This window comes from Curcuma longa, chromosome 11, assembly GCF_044706935.1.
Source record: "Curcuma longa cultivar G26 ecotype Majalengka, Jawa Barat chromosome 11, ITB_CL_G26_1.1, whole genome shotgun sequence".
NCBI classification, from domain to species: Eukaryota; Viridiplantae; Streptophyta; class Magnoliopsida; order Zingiberales; family Zingiberaceae; genus Curcuma; species Curcuma longa.
Genome location: NC_133871.1, coordinates 12945043 through 12971028, shown reverse-complemented (window position 1 = coordinate 12971028; position 25986 = coordinate 12945043). Strand labels below are relative to the sequence as shown.

General features: G+C 36.4%; 2 protein-coding genes across 8 annotated transcripts; one reads left to right on the top strand and one right to left on the bottom strand.

Moving 5' to 3' along the window:
* The first annotated feature begins 735 nt into the window (after positions 1-735).
* LOC141837886 (ENHANCER OF AG-4 protein 2-like) lies at positions 736-17981 on the top strand. 7 transcript variants are annotated; one of them, XR_012602597.1, is made up of 15 exons: positions 736-1133; positions 1885-1961; positions 3378-5873; positions 5952-6465; positions 6593-6701; positions 6869-6981; positions 7051-7238; positions 7912-8497; positions 8572-9076; positions 9187-9270; positions 9372-9471; positions 9579-9785; positions 13397-13737; positions 17208-17328; positions 17908-17981. XR_012602597.1 is itself a non-coding variant. In XM_074725256.1 (12 exons), exons 1-11 carry the CDS (start codon positions 1023-1025, stop codon positions 9440-9442), a joined length of 4854 nt encoding a protein of 1617 aa, XP_074581357.1. In that variant the 5' UTR covers positions 736-1022; the 3' UTR covers positions 9443-9471; positions 9579-9837. The 7 variants fall into 7 exon arrangements, 1 of the variants encoding a protein (XP_074581357.1); XR_012602596.1 differs by lacking the exon at positions 17908-17981 and having other exon boundaries at positions 13397-13481; positions 13572-13737; positions 17208-17709; XR_012602593.1 differs by lacking the exon at positions 17908-17981 and having other exon boundaries at positions 13397-13507; positions 13577-13737; positions 17208-17709.
* Positions 17982-18138: 157 nt separating this feature from the next.
* LOC141837887 (katanin p80 WD40 repeat-containing subunit B1 homolog KTN80.3-like) lies at positions 18139-25786 on the bottom strand. Its single transcript, XM_074725257.1, has 18 exons — positions 25597-25786; positions 25241-25371; positions 25010-25127; positions 24699-24925; positions 24369-24471; positions 24173-24243; positions 23742-23816; positions 23533-23676; positions 23254-23425; positions 22319-23149; positions 21200-21256; positions 21005-21132; positions 19677-19802; positions 19008-19082; positions 18811-18923; positions 18501-18620; positions 18365-18433; positions 18139-18217 (listed from the first exon to the last, which is right to left on the bottom strand). Exons 1-18 carry the CDS (start codon positions 25625-25627, stop codon positions 18154-18156), a joined length of 2655 nt encoding a protein of 884 aa, XP_074581358.1. The 5' UTR covers positions 25628-25786; the 3' UTR covers positions 18139-18153.
* Positions 25787-25986: the final 200 nt, after the last annotated feature.

The following is a 25986-nucleotide window of genomic DNA, read 5'->3' as shown; positions in this document are numbered from 1 at the left end:
GCCGAATAGTTTGATAAGGTCGATCTTATAAATTCAAATATCACATGAAAGCCATAACTGAATTTACCATTTTTTAGCTTCAAAAGGTTTAGTAATATTTTAGCACTTATATATCAGAAGATAAACATTTGGTGGCAATTTAGGCTAATCAATTAACATTAGCATTTGTAATTTAAATAATATTAATATATTGATATAAACTTATTTTAATTATGAATTTTGAATATGTTTTATTTGTTAGTAAGTTATAAATAAGATGAAGTACATTCTATAAATATTTGATTCATAGATTTCATATTTTCTTTCACGCACTTTTTATGCTGTCCTTCCATAATTGATAATTGATCTCTTTCTTAGAACATTTTTTTGGGTTAGAAGTGATGAAAGATTTATTAAAAAGATAGATAATTTTTCTTTGTCTTCATAAGAAGTTGTGCCGACCTTTATGAAAGGAGTCATTTAATTATTTAATATAAAATTAATTAATCTGAAAAAAATGAATAAGGGCCTAAAAAATAACTTTAAAAAAAAATTAAAATAAAGACTTAGAAGCCTCCGCCATTTGATGGGCTCCTCTAAGCGGGCCGTATTTGTTAGAATCGGCCCATGAAACACTTCGGGTTTATTCATAACGATATACCTTATAAAATTACAGATCAATTAAATAAATATTTATGTTCTTCTACCTGTTGTTTGTATCTTTGGTGTTTCCTTTAACCCAGTTCCGATCGCCTCCCCTAATCCCTTCCCGCACTCGTCGGCGCCGCTCTAATGCTCTCGCTGCCCGTCTCTGCTCCGCTGCTACTCTACCGCACGATCCTGCCGCCGTAGCGCTCCGCCGCCACGCGGCGCCCTTCGACCCGTCACCTCAGGATTGGGCGCAAAAGGACGGCCTTCGGCTGGCCGGAGTCCAACACCGGGAAGAGGACCTAGGGGTTTTCTCGACGACCTGGTCGACCTTTTTCTGCCGAGGTTGTGCTGGGGGAAAGACGGAAGCGCGTTAGGGTTGGGCGCTCGCCGCCATGGCCCCCGGGCGTAGGAAAGGTTCGAACCGGGTTAAGGCGGTGGGGCAGCTCAAGCTTGGGGATCTTGTTCTCGCTAAGGTGAAAGGCTACCCTGCTTGGCCTGCCAAGGTTAGTCCGGTTTATTACGGTTTTGGTCCTACATCATCCTGAAAATTGGGTTTTTTATGCTTCTGATGTCAGGAGTCTCTTATCACATGTTTCCCTCTATAATCTGTCTTGCTTGTAGCCTTGATTTTTTTTGGAGCAAGTATGAGAGGTTGATTAAGATTTTTTCTGATGACTTTTATGTTTCTATTTCTTTGCTTTGATTTGTGCGTTGCTTAATATCTTCATAATTTTGCCTTCAATACCGTCTAAAATTCAAACATGCTAATCCAAACCTTTGTTTCCTTTTTAAACATGTAACACAGCGCGCCCCCCCCCTCCCCTCATTTTATCAGAATCCTGTTTCCTTTTCCTAGCTATTGATTAAAGAGACAGAGTAACTTTTGTATATCTCGCAAGAGGTTCTGATCCATATACTTATAGAAACCTTCACATTGCCTTTAAGGATTATCTAATTAAATATGAGATTTTGTTTGTTTTTGGGACATGAATCTAAGATGAATCCCTTGCTTCCACAAGTTATTCTCAACCGACTGTTTTTTTACACAAAGAAAACTTTCCATGAATTCTTGATGAGTGAAACACAAGATATTTTACTTATTTTCAAGGTGGGAATTTCTTCATTTGTTCTCTATATCCTTCTCCCCCCCCCCCCCCCCCCCCCCCCCCCCCCCCCCCCCCCCCCCCCCCCCCTCCCTTTATTCAATTTCTTACTGTTTAACATCAAACTGAAACATATGCTACTAATTTTCAGATAAGCAGGCCAGAAGATTTTGAACGGCCACCAGATCCTAGAAAATACTTTGTTCAATTCTTTGGGACTTCAGAAATGTGAGTTTGCTAATTCTTTTGCTAGGTTTACAACTATCTGAGACTCTGTTTGTTTTCTTCTATATTCTTCTTGATAGTACATTTTAATTGGGTATAAGCCATTTTATTTAGAACTAAACAAACAAAGGCTGTCTTTTTTGGTTGTTAGAGAAACTAGTATTGTCTTGTTGTTATTGATTGTGAGTGAGTATTTGGCTAATTGTAACACAGACAGCTTGTTAGATCTGGATTGGATAGATTTGTTGATAATTTCATTGATATCTTTGAAGAAACATAAATTACCTTGCAACTGAGGAACATTACTCCATAACACATGTTGCAGACCATTTTAAATATGGAGTAAATTGACATGGTATATATCAGAAACTTTTTGCCCTTGCCTTGCACCAGCATCATGCATTGTTTGTTTGAGGTGAGTCTGACTAAACAAACAAGATGACAAGTGGTTTTAGAATCAGTGAGCCCTTTGTAAGCTTGTTTTTCATTGTTTATTTATATTTAAATTTGAAAAAAAAAAAACATCAGTTGGACTATCATGCATGTGAAAGAAAATAAAGTGTAGCTATAACTCCAACCAATTGGACTAGGCTTCATGCACATGATTGGAGTTCTCTCAAATATGGATACTCCATAATAACTGAAATAGAAGAGGCTGCATCAGGACTGAGGACTGTATTGTAAACAAATTAGACACCTTGTTTGTACTTTGTAGTTGTTACATATTTTTCTATTATGTATTTTTAAAAAAAATTTGTATGAAATGAACTGGAATCAAATATTAGTTTTTTCCTTTGGGACACATGATTTTGGCACTTGGTTAATATATTCCCTATTAATTTGTGTGTGCTAAGCAATATTCTGCATCTAATATACTCTTAATTTTTCTTCATATTGTTGTATGGTAGGTCATAATCCTAAATTTAGGAATGTAAATTGCTCATTTGGATTTTGAAGGCAGAGTAGAATGGATGGAGACATAACAAGAGGCAAATTTATTAGAAAATGGAGGAATCCAGGGATATCGCTTGGTAAAATTGAACCAACTTGCTTAATGTAGGACCATGTCTATTTGAATAAAAAATGTCTGGTGGAAGACTGGTCGATAGCTGGAAATATGTGCAACTGATGAAGTCCCTTATCACTCACCCCTTTCTCTATTTTGTTTGAGTTGCAGTTCGTGCGCCTGATACGTTTGTCATGTTCCAGAAAGAGTTTGGGAATTTTGAATTTTGTTTCATCAAGCATGCGTTTTTTCCTTCTTAATATCTTTTGGTTATTTTTATTGAAACTTGATGCTGGTAACCTCACTTGAAGTCATGCTACATATGATTGATTATATTTGTCTAGCCATGGAATTTATATGGCAGATATACTGCCACTACTATGGCCGTTCATCATTAGATTATATTTTTGCAGTGCCTTTGTAGTTCCAGCTGACATTCAAGTATTTACTGATGAGTCAAGGAGTAAGTTGACAGCTCGTTGCCAGAGCAAAACAGTCAAACACTTTGCTAGTGCTGTTGATGAGATTTGCGAGGCTTTTGAAGAACTGAACAAGAAGCGATCAACAGAATCTGTGCATGAAGGTGACAGGATCAATGATTCTGTTGCTTCTCCATCAAATAGTGATTTTGAAGATATTGAACATCCAGCGGAACATAATGTGGCAACTCATTTGAAGGATCATGGGAAAATGGTTGAGAATAATGTAAGTGGGGAGCCTCCAGACATTAATTTTGTTTCGAGGAGCCAAGAGGTGAGTGCCTCTTTGGATCCATCTTCGAGTAGTTTAAATGGTGCTGAATCTCTCTTAAAAAGGAAAAAAAGCCCAACTAATGATGGCCAGATTGCAAAAAAGAAGAAAGCTGTAGTTTACAAGTCAGATTTATATTCTTCTTCACGCAAGGAGAAATCAGTGATCACGAGTCCTGATGATAGTAAGGGCACTAATTTGGAGATGTTACCTGAATTTGAAATTGAAGAGCCACTTCCAAAAGTTTCATCTGTCAGAGGACTTAAGAATTCCTGTGATTCCAAAAGTGAAAATGAACATCATGAGAAAGATGCAAGCTGTTCTCTGAGAGTTCAAAAAAATGACGGTATTGTTGCAGAGAAAAAGAAAGTTTTAGTTTCAAAATCATCTTTGCCTTCTTCTGGCAAGAAGAATAAATCAGTGAGTGGTAGTCCTGATGAAATTAACAGCACTGATATAAAAATGGAGCCAAAAGGGTCAGATCATGGCAACCTTGATGACTGTAGTGATATGAAAGATGCTAGTAAAGAAATTCATGGTCTGGTTGTAATGAAGAAAAAGGTTGTAGTCTCCAAATCAACTTTTTCTGCTTCTTCCAGCAAAGAGAAATTAATGAGTAACAATCCTGATAATATCAAGAATGAGAACATGATAATGTCACCGCCTAAAAAGGAAACTGAAGAGCCATCTCCAATAGGCTCAGAAGGTGGACTTCAGGATTACTGTGATTCCAATGAGGGAGATACAAGTAATGCTAAGGTTCAGGAAGTTGGTCATCAAACAACAAAAGGGGACACTGAGCCAAAGCAAAATGTGGACAATGCTTCTGGGATTAAGTCAAATGTGGCTGTACAAAAGCAGTTGAAGGGTTATGGAAAGGGAAACAAACTGCCTGTAGAAAAAGGCACAAAGGTTACCTCAAATGACTCTAAAAGAGAATCAGCTCGTAATACTACAACAGGTAGCAATTCCAAAACTGGAAAGATATCAAAGAGTTTGAAAAAACCGAAGGAATATTCTCTTCAAAAGGGAAAGCCACATAATGATCCTTGCAAGGTAACAACTGATACTTCCTATAAATATGCCAATGACGAATCAGTACCCTCTGGCGAGGTGGAGAACTTCAAGGGTAGAAGTAAAAAACACAAGTTTGAGGGAAGCAATTCATGCCCCGCTAAAAGAGCAAAACTGGTCAATGTGGATGTTAACAAGTCCAAGAAATCAATGCATGGCGATTTATCCCCAACTGATGAACTCAGATATGGTAAAGTTGAAAAGAGAAAGAAATCAGGAATCTCCATCCGGAGTGAAAATCAGTTAACTTCGGCTACAAATATGGATGCTCATCTTTCAACAGTTAAACATGCTGAGGACATGAATGCAGTGGCACATTCTGCTACTAAAATTACTGCAAATTCAGTTCAAACAGATTCTAAGCTTGTGAAAAAGCAGGATAGGCCCTTGAGTACGCATATTCGGTACAAACGAAGATCATGTAGATTTGATGATGATGATGATGAGGTGGAAGAGACTAAGACACCAATTCATAAAGCATCCTCTGTGAACTTGGTTTTATCAGATTCAGGCATTTCAGTTTCTGAGCAGAAACATCAATCTGTTACAGAGAGTAACAAAGATTCTCCAACCAATAAAGATGCTACTGAGAAAGCTTGTTTAAGCAGCGATCAGAAGTCTTCATATGGTAGAACCTTGCCTGTCAAGGTGGCTGAAAAGAATGAGAGGAAAGCTGAAAAATCTCAAAGCCCCCAGACATACCAGAGTCCCATAAAGCGAGAATATCAGAAATCTTATTTTGGTGGTTCTAGAACTCCTATGCTTTCACCCAAGGCTTCTGCAGCCCTTGATGATGCATCAAAATCGAGAGATCAAACATGTGTTAAGCCCCATGTTAAAGCTTTTGATTCTCCTGGGAAAAAATCCCAAATCACACCCTCAAAACTCTCAAAAAGCCAATCAGAGAGCTTAAACTCATCTACTAGTCAATCCATGCCAGAGAAAATTAAAGCATTGAATAAATCCATCAATATGAAGGCACCTTCCAAATCTAATGCACACAATACTGTTCTTACTGAAAACAAACAGGAAAAGAGATTTTCCTCTGATTGGAACTCTGGAAAGGATGCTTTAGGAGAGAAAAGGTATTACTTACTTTTTCAGGTACTAATACAGATCTTATTGTGATTTAATTATTTTCTGATTGCTTTCATCAAACACAGATCAGGAATGGCTAAAGAAGAAAAACTGGTAACTATAAGTGAGTCTTCATTTTCTGATACCAGTAAGTCAATGAGAAACCTTATTGCAGCTGCTCAGGCTAAAAGGAGAGAAGCTCAATCACGATATGTACACCCAGAAAATTCTATTCCTATTATAGTATCGACTCCAAATTTAATCCATGGAATGAGTCCAAATTCTGCTGTGTTGATTCCCCTCACATCCGTTAATTTATCTAACAAGGATATAGGAGCCTATGCTGCTATACCTTCTGGTTCTCCATCTTCCGTTCCTCATGAGTCTTCTTTATCAAATAAAGTTGATCATGAAGAATATGAGCACAGGATAAGTCCTGAATACAGGCCGCCAGGAGGTTCACTAAGTGGTGGCACAGAAGCTGCTGTTGCCCGTGATGCTTTAGAAGGTATGGTTGAAACCCTTTCAAGGACAAAGGATAGTATTGGGCGTGCAACTCGTCTTGCAATTGACTGTGCCAAATATGGTATCGCTGATGAGGTGAGATGACTTGCATACCTATGACATATACTTTCAAATTTGTGTTGTTTTCATTCTTTAGCAAATTTTTTGAGTTTCTTTGGCTCGTATTTTCGTTCATGTAGTATATCTATTTTTTCCCCCACAGATTGTAGAACTACTTGTCCAAAAGTTGGAGAATGAACCTAGCTTTCACCGTAGAGTTGATCTTTTCTTCCTTGTTGACTCTATCACTCAATGTTCTCATACGCAGAAAGGTATGCTTACATATCACGTAGCTTTCTTGCTGTGTAAGGTGATTTGACACACTAACAATGATCATTTGTGCCATTCATTCTGTTATTTGAAGTTGTAGGTGATTTGACACACTAGAATTGCATTTATCCAAAATTGATTTTGTCAGTGGCTGCTTGATAACTTACAGGGATTGCGGGGTCTTCATATATTCCTACTGTCCAGGCAGCATTACCACGGCTACTGAGTGCTGCTGCTCCATCAGGGGCTAGTGCTCGTGAGAACCGTCGCCAGTGTCTTAAGGTGATTATGCTACCTTAATGACTATTTGATAATCTTATCTTTGTCTGAAAAATTAAACGTTCTGTTCAGGTACTGAGGTTATGGCTTGAGAGGAAAATTATGCCAGACTCTCTCCTTCGTCGCTATATTGATGACATTGAGGTTCCCAGTGACGACTTAAGCGCTGGGATTTTTCTGAGACGTCCATCTCGAGCTGAGAGGTCTGTGGATGATCCAATAAGAGAAATGGAAGACATGCAGGTTGATGAGTATGGAAGGTATTTTTTCATTTTTTAATTTTTCTGTAGGAATTGGTTTGGTAGGCATTGCATGTTTTTTTTTCTGTGGATTATTGTATGATTTTGGTGTTTGCTCATTTAAGTTGTGTGTTCTTGAATGTCAAATTAGAACTGAATTTCTGGAATGTAAGTACCGGCAACTCATTTTTTTTTTGTCAGAATATAGGTACCTGATATATGCAATTTTGTAATTTCAACGATTTTATCACATTTTGTCTAAAAAAACAGAATTATTTTGATTTGTTTGTCGAAGTTCTAGCATTTCAATGTTTTTCAGCAAGGTGATGCAACATGTAAGGGCATTATTTATCAAGAGATTATCACTGGTTGCAAAGCTGGAATGTTGATGTGCCCAAGCTTTATTGGCCTATACTGGTCCTTGATCATATGCATGAAGTTTCTAACTATACTAATATTCTTTAAATTTCGGCAAGATGATTGGTTGTGTTTGGTGTCTCAAATTGTATTCCCTATATAAGTTCAACAAATATCAATCTGACTGTAGGAATAAAATGAGACCATTTTCCTTACTCTATTGTATTGTGTGCTCTATTGTATTTTCCTTACTCTATTGCATTTAAGGTACCCTATTTTTATGTCTGTGGTTGGCATTCATGTAACTGATCTTCAGTATGTTTGTTTTTTCTTGCAGCAATGCTACATTTCAGCTGCCAGGGTTTTTATCATGTCATGTTTTTGAAGATGAGGAAGATCCTTATGTCAACCTTTTTGGAGATTCTGGGATTAAAATGTCAGCTGAAACTGCTAGTAAATTAGGAGATTTAGATACTGGTGCAGTTACTCCGTGTGATCGACACCCTCACATACTAAAGGATGTGGATGGCGAACTTGAAATGGAAGATGTTATTTTGCCCAAAGAGGAGAAAGGCATAGCTAGTAACAATTTTCAAAACAGTGAATTGCAATCTTGTGATTCTAGTAGATCAAGCGATCTGGCATTGGCTGATTCGAATGAGCTGCCCCCTCTACCTACTGCCCCTCCCCCTCCGGTAGAATCTCCTCCACAGCCACCCTCTCCTCCACCTTTGCCTCCTTCACCCCCACCAACTCCTCCACCTCTACCTTCATCACCATCACCACCCCCACCCCCACCCCCACCCCCTCTTCCATTGTCTGGTCAATCATGTACATCTTCTGTGTCACTTCCACCTGCCCCTTCATCTTCGTCCCCATCCTTATTTTATCCCTTGATGCAGGAAGAATTCAGATTAACAAATGTAAGGATCTCTTGTAATTTTGCATACAATGCCTTGTTTTTACTACATATTTGACTTTTGGCATATCTGTCCAGTGCAACCAGGCGGTTCATTTGCCTAACAATACTGTGATGCAAGGGCAGGAGGCTGCTTTAAGCAATGAAATGGTTTTGCAGCAGCGGCCAAACTTTATGGCAAATGGAATGAGCAATACTCAATCAATGAATACTTACAGTTCCTCTAGACCCTTTGAATATGGGCAAAATGAATCTTACTTTGCCCCTCAAACTTCTCACAACAGTCACCATTTTCAACAAGGTAATGCACCTTTCCACCAAAGACCTTACCATTCACTTCCTCCTTATGCTCCTACAGCTGCACAAACTGCTGGCCACTTTCCACATGCTACACCCATGAGCCAACAACAAGTGCAGCAGCAGTACAATCATTACCCATTACCATCTGTTCCTAATAGTCACAGACAATATTTAGCCGATGAACAGAGGAGAGTGCATCCTGGTGGTTTTAGTCCAGATAATCAGCATTCTGCTTGGGTACCTACAAGGCCATCATGTTCAGGGGCACCTATTACACAGGATGGTATGTGGCTGCAAGTTTCTCTTTGTGAAAATCCTGATTTTTATTGTACTCTGTAAAAAAAGGATTTAGGATTTTGGTATGATTAATTTTTAATTTGCCCGATTGAACAGGATTTCCAAGGTCTAACATAGAAATGGCACCTTCTAACTCTATGGGATATCAGCTCCCACTACACAATTCTGTGCCTTCTGCAGGTTCAGTTTATGATTCTCTTGGTTAAAGAATGCTTCCTACATCTCAGGATATCTACTGACTGCACTTTGATTGATTTTTTTTACGCTTTTGATTCCTCCAGGACATAGTTTTCCCCAGATTTTGCCTGGCAGGCCGGATATTTCAGGTGTTAATTGTTGGAGACCAGGTTAAAGTCAGTTCTATCCACATGTTTGGATATGGTAATATTTTTATTCTTTTGTTTGTTACTTTTGCAGAGTGATTTCCAACTATGTTTTTGTCTACTGAACAATTATCTAATTTGGAATGTTTTTGCACTATGTTCCAGATTTGTTCTATGATGTCGGAGCTGGAGATTGATGGCTTCTAATATCATAAAAATGTGTTGGTCATCATCTTTCTTGTTACAATTGATCTTAGAATCAAAGATACCATCAGAGAATCAGAGGCAGTGATACTCTGGTGCTATTGTTGGCCGGACTATGTACATTCTAATTGTCTTAGCAACTGCATCCAAAATACTGACTCCGTAAATGTAAGCTCACTTTGTATAGGGAATCTCAATGAAAATGTGAATTTTGGTTTTATACTCATTTTACCTGGTGTTTCACCTTTATTTTTTGCGCACATGGTTGTGATAAATCCACTTTTATCCATATCGTAGTGTTGAAGCTTAAAACCAAAAGTCAATTATCTTAGAAGCTTTTCAGACATCTGCCTGGCATAAAAAATCTGGTGTCATCAAACTTGTATTTCTTGTTCACTTAATTTGTTATAGATGTTGAAAGTCATTATTTTTTTCTCTCTTTCAATCTTTTGAAAAGCATAAGCAGGAAACAATTTGTTGAAACACAGTATATTAAACAAAATGCATGAAATAATTTTACCCATTAAAATAAAATTTAATAATGTTTAATAATTCATAATTAAATTTAATTTAACACTTGTCAGCAGGCAAAACACAAATTGCCATATGTAACACTTACCAAGTGGCTAATCACAGCTATCCAAATAGTCCCCAAAAAATTTATAATTCTAGTTCTTCATAATGATCCTTTATTGTTCTTCATTTGAATCAGGATTTGGTTCATTAGTTTTTTTTACCATATAAAACTGAATCTAGATCTTCTCGATTGAGATAACTCTTAGCCAAAGGAGTTATTTTAAGTAAATTTGGCATCCAGCTTGATCCAAGTGTAACCTCTTCCTATTCTAATCATCATATTATTTGTTTGTATCTCTATAACTTATTTTTGGATTAGTTATGTTTGTATTAAATACTAAACTCGAATTATTCATCTTTGTCATGTTTAAGTTTATTACTAAATGATGTCAAACCAATAGAGAGTTTGCTTTCAACACCTTGAGTCAATTCTAAATATTAAACAATGTGTGATTGCATGTACATATGCAAGCATTTGCCACAGTGAAGCATTGCTTGTGTTTGCTCCTTGCATATTTGAAACATTTCTCTTCATGCCAATACTTTTCTATTATCTGAAACCTATTATTGTTCTGATTATAGATTATAGAGGTGGATAAACTTGATGAGCCATACTATGAAGCATGAGAGCAGTTATTGAGGAGAATAAGAAAAGAGAAAAATGTTTCTCATAATTTATTTGGTATGTAATTAATAATAATTGAAAAATATAAAGAAAAGAAAAAGTGTGCATATTATTCCTATTGATATAGAAAAAAGTTTATGATAGATTTTCTATACAACTAATGTGTTTGATTTTGGAGTATCTCCTAATTATATTGAAGAAACAAAAGATACATATGATAATGCTGCTACCAGTGTTAGAGCTGCTAGGATTATGAATTGACTAATTATAATCACACTAAACTTCCTCAGATATAATGAAAACTAAATAAATCAAAATAATCGCAGAAATAGTTAACATGGATATAAAACCTTTTGTAAAAGTGTGAGATACATATCTATTAGACAACGAGGAGATATTGATGAATGAATGATGTTGCATAGTCAAATATGCTAAGATGGATGTGAGTAGTTATTAGAAAGGACAAAATAAAAGAAAAGAGTAAGATTCATGAGCAATTATGTATAGCTTCAGCACATTATAGATGAACTTGTTTGGAGATGAGTAATAGTTTCTATTGGCAAAAGAGTTAAATCTACTAGAGTGGAAGTTGGAAGGCAGTAAGGGGTAGAGGAAGGCAACAAAAACTCTAGTTATAGTAATAAAAATTTTATTTGAATATTACTAGTGATATAATCTCGATCAAGGATTGAAACCCTTGAGACAAATTAGAGTTTCAGTCCTAGACTGTTTGAGACAGTGTCTTCGAAGCTAGTATCAGTGCTGGAAGTGTGCTTAAGGAGGTGATGAGGATGTTGGTGCCCAAGGAAGTGGAAGAAGGGGAGTAGGAGCCTCAGAAGTGTGCTGGAGGAGAAGGGGGCATATAGAGGAAGAGGCGAATAGAGGAAGAGCATGAAGAGGTGGCGAAGGAAGAGTTGGACAGAAGAAGAGGCATTGAAAGAAGAGGGGGAAGAGGAGGAATTGACAGACAAAGGAAGAGGCAGCTGAGGAAGAGAAATACTAAGAAGAAATTGTCTAAGGAAGTCACAAACCTAGTTTTGGCTTGCGGATGTGATGGGGCGTCTCATCCCTTCTCACGTCCTAGCTAGCGGACAGAATAATAAATTCTGTGTGTGCGATCAGCACAACTCGACATTTTAAACAGTAGTCTTGTTTATAACTCAATGGAGGGATAAAGTTTATGTGGTTGACCCCAAGTAGTTGGGAACTTGGGAGAAACATGACTTGGTGATAATGATGAAGAAATGTCCATATATTAACAAAGATAATTATTATAGAAAAAATTAGCTTATAATCATCCATATAAACTATTTGTGAGTTTCCTGTTCTGTGTTATCGAATGAACCAATGCGTATCAATACTTTAAGAGGGGGGAATCATCAGAATCATAATAGCTTGATTATTGAGATAGTCTGCATGTGCAAGTTTACTACACAGAATGCTCTTTTCTTTTCTCAAGAAAAGAACATACATTGCAAAGTAGGACTATTTCTATTTCTATCATTTTTTAGTGTTCACAATTCATTTATTTTATTTACTGGATTTAAATGGACCTAACTAAATAATGCAGTATGACTATAGTTTAGATTTACTTTTGCTGCAGTTTATTGAGGTGCCTCAACCTTGATGTCTTGGCCATTTTTGGTCACATTTATTCTGCTACAAATGCCTACCTCTGCATCAACTTTAGGTGTTAAACATTTACTATTGCTGCATATAAAAGTAAACACAACACTACCTATAAACAAATTTGGGCCTTAAGGGCATGATTATTTCAGTTTATCTTTTGGGGAATTAGAAAATTTGACATGCAATCATTGTGGTGTTTCACTGGTCAAGTGGTAAATTCAGCATCTGCAAGCTATGTGTCGTCTGTGTTAGCCCCAACTATGTAGCATCCACTATATGGATCAAGCGGTGGCATGGAAGCTGCTATTGCCCATGTTGCTTTAGAAGGTATAATTGAAACCCTTTCAAGGACAGTATAGTACTGGGTGTGCAACTCATCTTGCAATTGACCGTGCTAAATATGGTATGCTGATGAGATGAGATTACCTGCATAACTATGATATATGCTTTCAAATTCATGCTGTCTTCACACTTTAGCAATTTTTTCATTTTTCTTCGGCTCTTGTATTTTGTGTTGGTTGGGAACAATATGCTAGCGTGTGATAATTCATGTAATATATCTGTTTTTTCCCACAAATATCAGAACTACTTATCCAAAAGTTGGAAAGGAACCTAACTTTCAGCGTGGAGGTGATCTTTTCTTTTTAGCTAACTCTCTCACTCAGTATCTCATACACAGAAAAACATGTCTACTTTCTTGCTGTATAGGGAGATTTGACACAAATAATGATCATTTGTGCCATTCGGTCCATTATTTAAGGTTCTAGGTCAGATAGATAGAGCACTGTTTCAGCTCTTGCTGTGACAGCAACTTGTTTAAAATAATGTGACCATCTTGTTTCAATGATTTGATCATGTTCTTTGGTATTCCATATCACCTTTCCTTCTGTATTCTAGAATTTCACTTATCCAAAATTGATTTTGTTAATGGTTGTTTGTTAACTTACAGGGATTGCAGGATCATCACAATTCCTGCTCTACAGGTAGCATTATCACAGCTACTGATTGCTCCCCTCCATCAAGGGCCAGTGCTCGTGAGAACTGTCACCATTGTCTTAAGGTGATTGTGCTACCTTGGAGACTATCTGATTGTTTTTATCCTTGTTTGAAAATTAAATGTTTAGTTCAGATACTGAGGATATGGCTAGAGACGAAAATTTAGCCAGCTTCTCTCCCTCCGGCTCTATATTGATGATATTGAGGTTCCCATTAACGTCCTCTTCGAGCTAAGAGGTTTGTGGATGATCCAATAAGAGAAATGGAAGGCAAGCAGGTTGATGAGTTCGGAAGGTATTTTATCAATATATTTTTTATTATTCTATTGGAATTGGTTTGGTTGCAATTGCATGTATTGTTCATATTGGTTTTATAGGCACTGTTGCCATTTTTTTCTCTGGATGATTCTATGATTTTGGTGTGTTGTTCATTTAAGTTGTGTGCCTTCGAAAGTCAAACTAGAAATTAATTTCTGGAATACAAGTACTTGCAAACTCAATTTCATGTTGGAATCTAGGTACCTGGTATATGTGAGTTGTAATTTCAACAATTTTTTATCTCGTATTGGTTTAAAAAACTGAATTATACTAATTGGATTGTCCAGATTCAAGCAATTCAATATTTATGAGCAAGGTGACGCAACATGTAAGGTGTAATTCATGTCGCATTGCTTTCTTGTCTTTCCTTTCTGCACATAAAAAAGGAAGCAAGGACCACATTGATGCTTTTATAGTTCCTGGATTTTGTCTTCTCAATCTCGACACATGACCAGCATATTATTTTTAGCTCAACTTTCCCCTTTGTGATTGAATTGCTCTTTGTTTTTTGATAACATATGGTATAAATCCTTGTTTGGCTATGATAGTTTTTTTTTCTGTTCTATCCCTTGGGATTTAATAGGAATCACAAGGTACCCCTGTTTGCTTCTTATGGGGATTTGATTAGGTTTGCTTGAAATAGATGAAATTTGTAACTTTCGCATTTCAATCTTATCACTATGCAGATGTATTTTTTCTGTGGAATAGGTCTTCAATATTAAAGGTCCCTTGAGCAGAAGGGATGGAAAAATAAAGGATGGTTTAGCATGAGAGAATTGGCTAATTATAATAATTGATGAGAATAATTAGATTAAATTTGAAACTTGAATTGTGAGGAAAATTTTAGAAAATAAAGATGAATTTAAGTTAATTAGAATAAAAACTAAATAAATCAAAATGTTATTACATTAATGATAAAATAATTGCAGATGATAAAATAGTTAAGATAGATGTATATGACATCTTTGTAAGTAAGACTTTTAGATATCATTTCTATTACACAACATGGAGATGTTGATGAATGAATGATGTTGCATTATCAAATATGCTAAGATAGATTGTGTAGTTTCTAGAAATGCTAAAATAAATAAATCTTAAGATTCATGAACAATTTGGTATAACTTCAATAGACCATAGATGAACTTGTTCAATGACGAGCACTAATTTCTATAGGCAGAAAAGTTAAATCTACTAGTGGATGGTGTAAGGAAGCAAGGGGTAGAGGAAGGCCAAGAAATTATTAGTTATGGAATAAAAATGTAATTTTACTACCAGTGATATATATAGACTTGTGTTGTCTGTCTGAAACTCAATGGAGGGACAATGGAGGCATAAGATTTATGTAACTCATCCAAATAGTTGGGAACTGTGGAGAAACATGGCTTGGTGATAATGATGAAGAAATTTCCATATATTAACAGAAGTAATTGTGTTACAGAAAAAAAAAACTTATGACCATGTATTTTTGTGACTGTCCCATGATAAACTATTTGTGAGTTTCCTGTCCTGTGTTATTGAATAAACCAATACATATGATACTTTAAGTGGGGGAAATCGTCGGTTCATAGAAGCTTGATTATTGAGATGGTCTGCAAGTGTGAGTTCCCTAACCAAGAATGCTCTTTTCCTTTTCTCAAGAAAAGAAAATGCACTGTAAAGTAGGACTTTTTCTGAAATTTTATTGATTTTTAGTTGCTGTTCACAATTCCCCTATTGTATACTGAATTTAACTGGACCTAACTAGATGACGCAGTATGACTATAGTTAGACTTTAGATTTACTTCTGCTGAAGTTTATTGAGGTGCTTCAATCTTGATGCCTTAGCATCTTTGGTTACATTTATCTTGCTATAAATGCCTCCATCTGCACCAATTTTGGGTTTAAAAGATTTACTATTTCTGGATGTAAAAGCAAATACAATAAGCCTCGTAAACAAGTTTGTGTCATAATGGCATGTGCATTTTAGTTTATTTTTCAGGGAAATAGAAAATTGAGCTTGCAATCATTGTGGACTTTCACTTGATCAAGCAGTGAATTCATCATCATCAAGTTATGTTAGTGTCTGCTGTATGAATCTTATCCCTAGTTAATTTCCGTGTAAGACCTATCACTAGTATCACTGAATTATTTAGATGTGTTAACTACATTGTGGTGCCACAACCTTGCTGCATTTTGCCTTTGTTGGCTAGATTCATTATGCTGCCTATGCCTATGTATCAAGTTTGCCTCAAAACAATTGGTATTGTTGGATATGAAAACCAATACAGCATTACGTGTCTACAAGTTTGGTCCTAATACAATTGGTATTGGTGCATTTAGAAACAAATGCAACTTAACTGGGTACAAGTTTTGGGCCTTAATGGCAGGAGGTCTTATCTTTCTGAGAAATAAGGAATATGTCTGCGGGAAACATTTTGTTTTTCACATGGTCTAGTGTAAGATTAATCTTTACTGAGATTTCAACTATTTGGAGTTTCCTATATAAACTTTTCTCTCCATCTGTACAAAGACTCTCACTAGTGATATCTCGTAAATCAGTTTTACTTTGTTGACTAAGGTTTCTTTGGTCTCTGTCTACCCTTACACCTTTCTATTATATTTTAAAGATTCAACTTGTCTATCAAAGGATGGAGTACTTTTTGTACAACTTCAATTGGGACAACTCATCTTTTGAATATTCCATCATTTTAACTTATTTCTTTCCTTTTTCTCAACTATTATAGCTGTGCACTTGATTGCTCTCTGGTAGTGAGTGGCCTTTTGTGGTTTCATCAGTCTTGTAAAAATTTCATTTATCTATTAATATCTTTATCAAAATAATATATAACTCATCGTTTATCCATTATTTACTTTAGCTACTCATCGTTTATCTATTAATATCTTTATCAAAATAACATTCTTGTTAAATAATTGATAACAAATATTTAATATTTATACTTGCAAAAATATTTAAGCTTGGTATTCTATACTAGAGGTTGATCATATACTCATTTTTAATTATACTTGAAACGTGCAATGTATAAGTTTTATTCATGAAACATTTGCATTTATGTATTATGCAATGGTTCAACTACATACTGTTTGCATATACCTTTCAAAACCATGATCTTTAATTTTCGTAACAACTTTTTGATTTTCCATCTTATCTTACATTTTCTCACCCTCATTATTTATTTTTCTTACTTGTAATAAAATAGATTTCTTTCTTCATATTCTTTAGTGTTTTTTTACCATGTCTATAACAACTAAGTTGGCTTCCATGTTAAAAAAAAAACTTTATACCTATTAAAATTCTCATCGTTATCTTCAAAACATCTATTATTTGCCTTTTGTACTTGCTTAGTTGCTGTGTTTGTCATCTCATTTCTTCCGAAATTATGTTTATGTTTTGAGTGGTAAGATCTCATTCTTTTACGGCATGGTACTAATAAGCTCTTGTTGTTTTAGGTTGGGTTTACTTCAGCAGATGCTTAGGTGGGGCGAGGGAGACGAAAAGTGGTTAAACAAGTGTGACAAGTTGTCGCGAAGAGCCCGACAAAAGACAACATCGCACTGGTCGAACCAACTGGTATGATCTCAATTGAAGAACACTGGCTCGATCGAGCACCTAGACAGTATCATACAAAGGCTTGTACAAGAACAACACCATCTTCCATAGAGGTTTCCGACACTAATCCTGCTTGATCAATCCAACAATTCACTAGCAGCAGCTATGTTATCATGTATGAGAAGCCTAGTTATTCTAACTTGAAGTTGCCAAGAGACTGGATCCAAAATCCATTTTTAATGAAATGGATGACTGTGGATAGAGCCACTGTACACTGAAAGAATTAAACTCCGCAAGTCAAGAACAGTCAGCCATACATAAACCACAATCATCAGTTACAAAATTCAGACATCCATTTCCTTTAGGGTTTTGGGTTGGTCCGAGGCAATTTTAACTTGTCATTGTGCAATTTGCAATACAAGATTTTCTTTTTTTACAATCAAAGGAGAAGAAGAAAAATTGCTCTGTAGCCTTCTCATCTTGATAATCTATGGCCAGGCAACATAATACAACAACCAAACTTGTCATGAAGGAAAACACAAACCATAATGCTCTTCAACAATAGCAATCTCTTACAGGCAACATTGATTTCAATTTCAGTGTTCGGATTCAAGCACTATCTAACTGCAAGCTCAACTGTAGCTGTACTGATATACTCTTCTTCAATAAGCTGCCTGATGAACAACATATTCCTCCGTCAGATGTCAGAACAAAGTTAGGTCCTTACAAGAGTATGCAGTTTTAGGGTTTAGTTTCATGTATCCGGCGAGGTTCACAATAGGCAGCTCGATGATGATCGGCTCTCAAGAATGGAAAATCAACTATACATGTGTATGTATATGTTAGTCATAGCACTTCCTGAAGAGCAAGATTCAGCTCCTGTGCAGTCTTTGCGATAGATCCTCCTTTTCTGTTGAACATTAACCTCCCTTGTAAATTTCTTTCGATATGAAAAATCATGTATACTGATGAGAATCACTAAAGAGCCACTAAAATACTTGGCATTTTGATAGCTAGTTTGAGCTCCTCTATTTTATAGTGCCAGCAAATTCATTACCTTGTCAGGGAAGGAATTTTTTGCTTGATCTTCTCCAGCTCAATGAAGCACAAGTTGCAGCGATCCAACCTGTCATGGATTGAGAATTTGAGACGGTGTTAGAAGTAACGATCGCAACTTAAATGAGAAAGCAGACCTCTGTTCTGCTTGAAGATCAACGCCGACAGAAGATGGGGCCGCCGACAAAGTTGAACAAATTACAGGACCAAAGATCCTAACCAGCTTCAACAACATTTCTAAGGAAACACTCAAATGCCTGTAAAGATGGGGACATGCATCACGACTATGGTGGACTAGAGCAAAGGCAAAAGGTAAATCATGAAAACTTAAAAGAAAAGAAAGGATTTTTTTTTTTTTTGATGATAGTAAAGAACTAACATCAATTTGATAATTGCAAAAAATGCAAAATAAGATAACACAGTCTGCAGGAACTACTGAAACCATACCTATCCATCTTGCTTTCAAGAAGGCTGGTGAGAAGTGGCAGAAGAGAAGTGCATATATCTAGAGTGATAAGGTCGCTTTTATCTTTGAGATTACCTACAACGTCAGAAGATACCTGCTTATTTATTACAGAAGTTAGATGCAGATCTTTGTTATCAAAGTAGCAAGATATCTGATGAATTTGGATAAAGGTACATACACCATGATCAGACATCTGCTCAATTGCATTTATGACACCTTTAACATCATTTCTTTGCCAAAGCCGGTGAACTACCTGAAGGTTGCATCCACGTTGTTAACTCATTTTCAAATGCTTGCTATAATGCAGATTGTTTATAGGAGAAGAATTGAGACAGCTCAAATGATGACCAAATAATGCAGAAAATGGTTCAGTTAACTAGATTTTTCAGAGAAGACAACAAACTATCTGTGTTTTGATTTGTTTACTGTTTGGCAACAAAAATACTTAATTCACAGGATCTAAAATACTATTATGGGCAATGATTGCCTGTTTCAAGGATCATAATTCAAGAGAAAACTATAAAACCGAATCTTGTTCATCATCAAGGTAAAGATTAAATGAAACATTCAGAAATGATATAATTATGCTTCCAATTTGATTTTACAATAACTACTTAGAACCTTTTTCTTGGCTGACATTGCTAATCTACAATCACCAGAAAAAAAAAAATCCATGAGCTTCCGAAGGGTATGAAACTGAAACATAGTTTATTCATTTTACTCCTACAGAGCAAAGCAGTAATTAATGAAGAAATTTTTGATTGGCAACATTGGCTGTTGCTGTTGTGTGCAAACAGTATATTCACCAGCCAAAAACTGCAAAAGCTGCTAGAAAATAAAAATTTACCTGTAATTTGGTCAATCGTGATTGCACCAAATTTAAAAATTGGTCATGTTTTTTCAACAGAAAAGCAATAGAATCCTCATCCAAAGCAGATATTGTCTCTTCTTCAGCATACTGATTCTGACTCCTCTGTTCAGTATGATTAAAAACAAATTGTATGAGTAACTTCAGAAGAAATGAAGTGATCTAGAGAATATACTAAATTTTGGAAAAATAAAAACAGGTCTGAAAGACTAGTGGTAGGAGGCATTCAGGAGATAATCGAGGACTCTGACATTTTGAATTGTGGGGGAGCTCTCTAGGATTCACTAATTAAGGTGAGAATCACTGTTGGCACTGGAAGAGACAGGTTCTGTATCTTTCAGAAGAGAGACAACTAAGTTTTCTGAAAGAGAGACCCGGGGATAGGATTCTAATAGACAAGAGTGACACTCGGGATGGAAGCAGCGAAAGGTGTGTTAAACGAAAGTGATGCTGGGACAAGTTCTATTGATTTGCTCAGAACAACAGACAAGCACAGGAGACTGTTGGAAGATGTGTCACAGGCAGGTTCACTGATGCACTGTTTTGGAAGAAGACGAGCTCTAAAATTGTGCACTATGAGAGGTTTTGGCAGTGTCAAAATAGACTCATGGAAGAAAAACTCAGGAGGATTTGCATGGAAGGAAGAGACCCATGTGAGAATTTGAGTCTCAGTGTTAAAACATTAGATAACTGGTTTGATCAATTAGAGGTGTATTTGCTCTCTTAGAGGTCCACCAGTAATGTATATCAATACCGAACATCAACGTTGAGCATGTATTAGTGTGCTCGTTATTCTACAATCCTATAGACACAAACATCACAAAAACTAGCTTGTAGATTCTACGCCCAACAAACAAACCACTTTTATTGCTCTAAGACAAAAGAATGAGTTACAAGAGATAACAATCCCCGAAATAACATTCAAATCCATCCATGAAAATGCAAAAAATATCAGCAACAATGTTTGACCCGCAGTTTATAACGATTAAATAAACAAAAGGAATTGGCATGTCTGTGATAATTGTTTAGGGAAAGCATAAAACAAGGAATAGGTATCCATTGGTTCTATAGCAATAAAGACAATCAAGTCATAGAGATAAATCAATATGCAAAGATCAATGACACAATTCAGAAAAGAAATATGAATTTTATATCTTTATGTAACTGTTTGAACACTGTTTTTCTTTCATGATTTAGGTTGCAAACAAATTTAACTCATTAGTCAGTCCATCTAATACAAAGTCAAATGGAAACACATGATCAACAATATAGTGAAACTAAAGAAAGGCCAGATTGGATAAATTTACCAGAGAATATGAGATAGCACCAGCTCCTGTCTCAGGAAAACTACTTAAGCTTGGTTCTTCATAGCTTGGAGAGAGTGCCCTACTTTGTTCCCTCCTTTCAAAATTTGCAACAAGCGACCTTGTTCTTCCTAAAGCATCAGAAAATTAAAATATGAACCATAACCACTACATCAAGAAGCAGCAGTGAGTAAATACCTCCTTTGGGAACAACAAAAGAGCATGCTTCCGTAGGTTTTTGGATTCTAATATTGTCTGTACATAAGGCAAAAAAATCATTCATAACAATGAAAAAATGTCTATGATAGCCAATAACAATATTCAATTTTGATATAGTGATAAGTTGGGGAAAATGTCAGCATCCGACAAGCGAGTTAATGGTTCTGAACTAACATTAATGCAAAAGAAGCAAAGAATATAAATGCTGACTTGATATCCAAGTTCTCCAGATGTTGTAACAGAGCTGGTCATATCGAACAATCATCACCAACCAAGTGGTAATTATCCTAATTTCAACAAGCTTAATACAGCACTATAATCATCTATTGTTCTCCTTGCAAGGATCATGCCTCTCCCAGTTGACCTTTAACTCATGGCAAGAAATACACACAAGGCTTTAAGTGTCTGGTTGTGAATTAGTATTTGTCACAGATCAACAAATAGAAGTAAAATGATGACTTATAATTAGATAACTTCCTGCAATTTTACATTTCTGGAGAAGTATGTAAAAAAATATATCAAAAGTGTTCCCTTTCTCTAAATTCAAATTAATATGTGCACTGAAAATAGATATCAAACACGAAGTAAATCTCACAGGTTGTAGTATAAAAAGTATTTATGCCTCTAATTATGTGTCAATATCACTACAATAGCATAAAACAAGTTGCATGGTTAATAAAGTAACTCATAATGAGTTTGCTTTATGAACATGCATCAATTCTCATGCACTCCATCTACAATGTATGTCTCAATAAAGATAAGTCAAGAATGAGAAAAACATAAACAAATCATAGTCACAATCAGACAAAAGCGCATGTGGCAAAAAAATTTATGTTGACATGTACTTGCTCGTACATATTGGAATTCTAAGTAGTAGTTTTTTTCCATTGCGTAAGAGGCACATTATCCTCTCAAAAGATTCTGAAAGCTTCTCATTCAACCAACTACTCTTGCAGCTTATAACTTCATATAATTCAAGAACATAGATGTACAAAATTGGGCAATATAAAATGTCAAGTTGTAACCTGGAAAAGAGTGAATAATCACAAAAGTATCTTGCAACATTTAACAACCACTATAAGGATTTTCACAACTTACGATTTTCCTGATCATAATTTGCAGCTGACTCTCTGAACAAATTAGTCCTGACCCTTGCTGCTGTAACACGTCTAACATCATCCGAGTTGTTTGATCCAGCTACTGTCATTGCTTGAGTTACAGGAATGTCAGAAGATATAGCATTTTGTCCTAAAAGTTCAATCTGCTCAGTATTCCTACTCGCCACAAATCCAGATTTAGAGACATCTTCTTTGTCTGAATCTTCTCTGCCGTTAGATACATTTCGGAAACTAGAAAATTTTGACTGGATATTAGATTGTATTGTCCTTCCAACTTCAGTAGCTTTAGAAGAATCAGAGGATAACTCTGGTCTGGGGCTATTTCTGGGGACAATAACAGGTATAATATTTGTTTTGTTGATGGCCTGGAAACTTGTGGTAACATTAGATTTTGATGAACTTCTTTTAACAGTAGTAGCAGAAGGTACTGAAGGTGCTAAAAGTTCAATCTGCTCAGTATTCCTACTCGCCACAAATCCAGATTTAGAGACATCTTCTTTGTCTGAATCTTCTCTGCCGTTAGATACATTTCGGAAACTAGAAAATTTTGACTGGATATCAGATTGTATTGTCCTTCCAACTTCAGTAGCTTTAGAAGAATCAGAGGATAACTCTGGTCTGGGGCTATTTCTGGGGACAATAACAGGTATAATATTTGTTTTGTTGATGGCCTGGAAACTTGTGGTAACATTAGATTTTGATGAACTTCTTTTAACAGTAGTAGCAGAAGGTACTGAAGGTGCTGTAGCAGTTGGTTTGGGGGCAGCACTTGTCCCTGTCTTTTGAGGAGTGCTAAGGATGGCTGTACTTGCTTTATTTTGAAAAAAAAAGAAGAGAAGAGAAGACTACATTGCATTCAGACACCATTGCATTTAGTAATGAAGATAATTAACTAAAGATAAATGAATAACTTACATGGTACTGATTTTGACTCCTTAGGATTAGATTCTGAGCTTTGTGATAAGGATAACTTCACCATATTAGACTTTATATTGCTATCAGTTTGCATAGGTAAATTACCACTTGGTGTAGACTTTGCTTCCCCATTTAGTTTGGCAGCAACACCATTGGCGTATGGTTCAATGCGCTGTAGTTCAGAATAATGGGTTATTGTACAAACTAACAGCATGTTGAATGCTTCTGCCAAAACCATAAATGATAGAATATTAAAATCACGAATGAGTTAAGACGCACAGAGAGGTCCACAACCCATACTCCAACACAGCTTTGGTTATATGAGCATCCAAGAAGTTTTCCTTCATGAATATTCATATCTGATAATCTAGACCACCCAACATCAACTGCATCATGGCATCTTATTGGTTCCCAAGAAAAAACCTGGGGGAATTCATAGTTAATACACACAGAAGTTATCAATACAGTAATTAAGCAATTAAGTTTACCTTCAGACTTTCATGCAGTCCACAAAGTAAAGTTCTCCCATCAGGATTAAAGGTCATAGAACGCACACCAGAACTCTGGAGGTAATTTCAGCAAGTGAACCACACATTAAATTTCAGTGATGATTCAAGGGTATACCAGTTGCTTAATGAAGCCTGTTAAATGAATGATTAAAAATAAAGGCTGCCAGTGGAGTCATTTTTCAGGTTTACATTGTGACTAAGAATGAAGCCGCAATAGATTTTCATGTTTACATTGTGACTATTATTTTATTAGATAGATTAAATTATCAGTATTTAATTCTTTAATTATTTCCATATTGCAAATGTTTTTAGAATCTTATCCTTTGCTCAAATATCTTAGTCTTCATGGACATAAACAATTAAGCTGAGAGAAATACATGACTACTAATAAAATTAACATGATGAACTACCTCAGGTCCAGCAGATCCTATCAACTCAAAAGTTTCAAGATCCCAGAACTTAACAGTCCTATCAACAGAACCTGCAAATTAAATGGAAAAAAATTCAGCTTTTGGCAACTGATAACATAAAGCCTATTGTTAACTATAGAATCTATTTTACACATGTTCACAGTTTCATCCCAATATAAGCGGTATTTAAGCTAACCTGTTGCTAGTAGAAATTCATTTGGGTGGAAATCTATGCACTGAATCTGACCCTCATGGAACTTGAAATCATGCAGAAGTTTTCCAGCAGTAAGATCCCAAAGCTGTCGACAAGATTGGAAATCAAGATACATTACGTTCAGAATTCATCCGTCTACAAAAATGTACAGAGGGCTCTTTGTGGTAAGAAAACACAATAAAAAAATTGTCTTGCTGCTGATTAAACTCGATATCATGTCAGAAATATTGATGAAAAATGATTGAGAAAATAATCATTTAAGAATCCAATTAGAGAAATAAAACATGTGAACTCCAAAGGTTTAGGAAAAACCTTCACAGTGTTATCTTCCCCACCAGAAACAACCCACCGCCCATCTGGAGTAAATTTAATGGCATTAACTCCTCGAGTATGACCTTTGTAAGTATGGATGCATCCTTTTCTTCTGATATCCCATATCTTTAGGTTTGTATCTAGTGATCCAGAAGCAAAGAATTCGCCAAAAGGATGAAAATCGACTGTTATACAGTTCGACCTGTGGCCTGTGAGAGTACGAACAACTGCACAAAGAAAAACCAAGTTATATGAACTAGCTTCACTGCTTTCTATGATAACTAAGTATTGCTGAAAATATGATGCCCTACTTTTTGCTTCTTCCAAATCCCACAACTTTATCGAACCGCTAGCTGCACCTGCAGCCACTAGTATCTCAGACGAGTCGAAACTTACTGATTCAACTGCACTCATATGTCCGGATAGGCTCTATATATTGCCAAAAAGAATAAAAATACAGTTATAATAAAATAAGAACACTTGCATCATACAGGAAGCCACCACAAGCTTGAATATGTGTTAGGAGGTGGAAAGGTGCCCACCAATATGGCATTGGGTTTTCCAATAGCCCAAAGATTGACCTTGTGATCTTCTCCTCCGGTAACAAGAACCCTCGAAGTCTTCCTTCCAATCTTTAGGCAATTCACATTGGAAGAATGTGCTACAAATTCCTCTAGATTTATTTCGTCAAGGCTACCAAATCTCATTCAGAAATCAAGGAGATCCATACCATAAGGCAAAGTGAGATCTAGAGATCAATCAAATGACTGAGATTGGTCTAAAGAGAGTAGGTAAAAAAAAGTCGTTTTCGATAACAAAGGCAGGCCTTTTATAATCAACAGACAAAAAAACCTAGAGAAAGTTTGAATCCGACAGAACTGTGCCAACGAAAGGATACGTAGTTTGTAAGCGCGCTTGGCAGCGGCCATGCTGGTAGCGTCTGAGAAACAAAGAGCAGCTGCTTCCTGCACGGATCAGACCACTCACGAACTGCAAGCCCGAACCACCCTCGCTCATCATAGATCAGGCCGCTCAGGCCTGCGGCGAATCTGACAACTCCAACTCATCGGCATTTCCTCCTCCGGAAATTCAACCCGCACGGAGGCGAAAGCCCACTCCGCTGAAATCCACCCCCACCGTCTTCGATGCCCGCTCCACCTCCCGCAGCCGCCGCCGCTCGATAAGCCACCAATCAACTAACAAAGCAGCGATCTTTGACCAAGAGGGGGGAAGAGAAGACCCTAGAGACGGTAGGCAGAAACGGAGGTAGAAAATGGAGACAAATTTT

Coding starts and splice junctions, on each gene's coding strand:
- LOC141837887 (XM_074725257.1), bottom strand. CDS start 25,627: ATGGCCGCTGCCAAGCGCGCTTACAAACTAC. Junction 24,244..24,368: donor TGAATTTCTACTAGCAACAG/GTTAGCTTAAAT, acceptor TTTAATTTGCAG/GTTCTGTTGATAGGACTGTT. Junction 23,677..23,741: donor GACTGCATGAAAGTCTGAAG/GTAAACTTAATT, acceptor GAATTCCCCCAG/GTTTTTTCTTGGGAACCAAT.
- LOC141837886 (XM_074725256.1), top strand. CDS start 1,023: ATGGCCCCCGGGCGTAGGAAAGGTTCGAACCGGGTTAAGGCGGTGGGG. Junction 5,874..5,951: donor GATGCTTTAGGAGAGAAAAG/GTATTACTTACT, acceptor CATCAAACACAG/ATCAGGAATGGCTAAAGAAG. Junction 8,498..8,571: donor AAGAATTCAGATTAACAAAT/GTAAGGATCTCT, acceptor ATATCTGTCCAG/TGCAACCAGGCGGTTCATTT.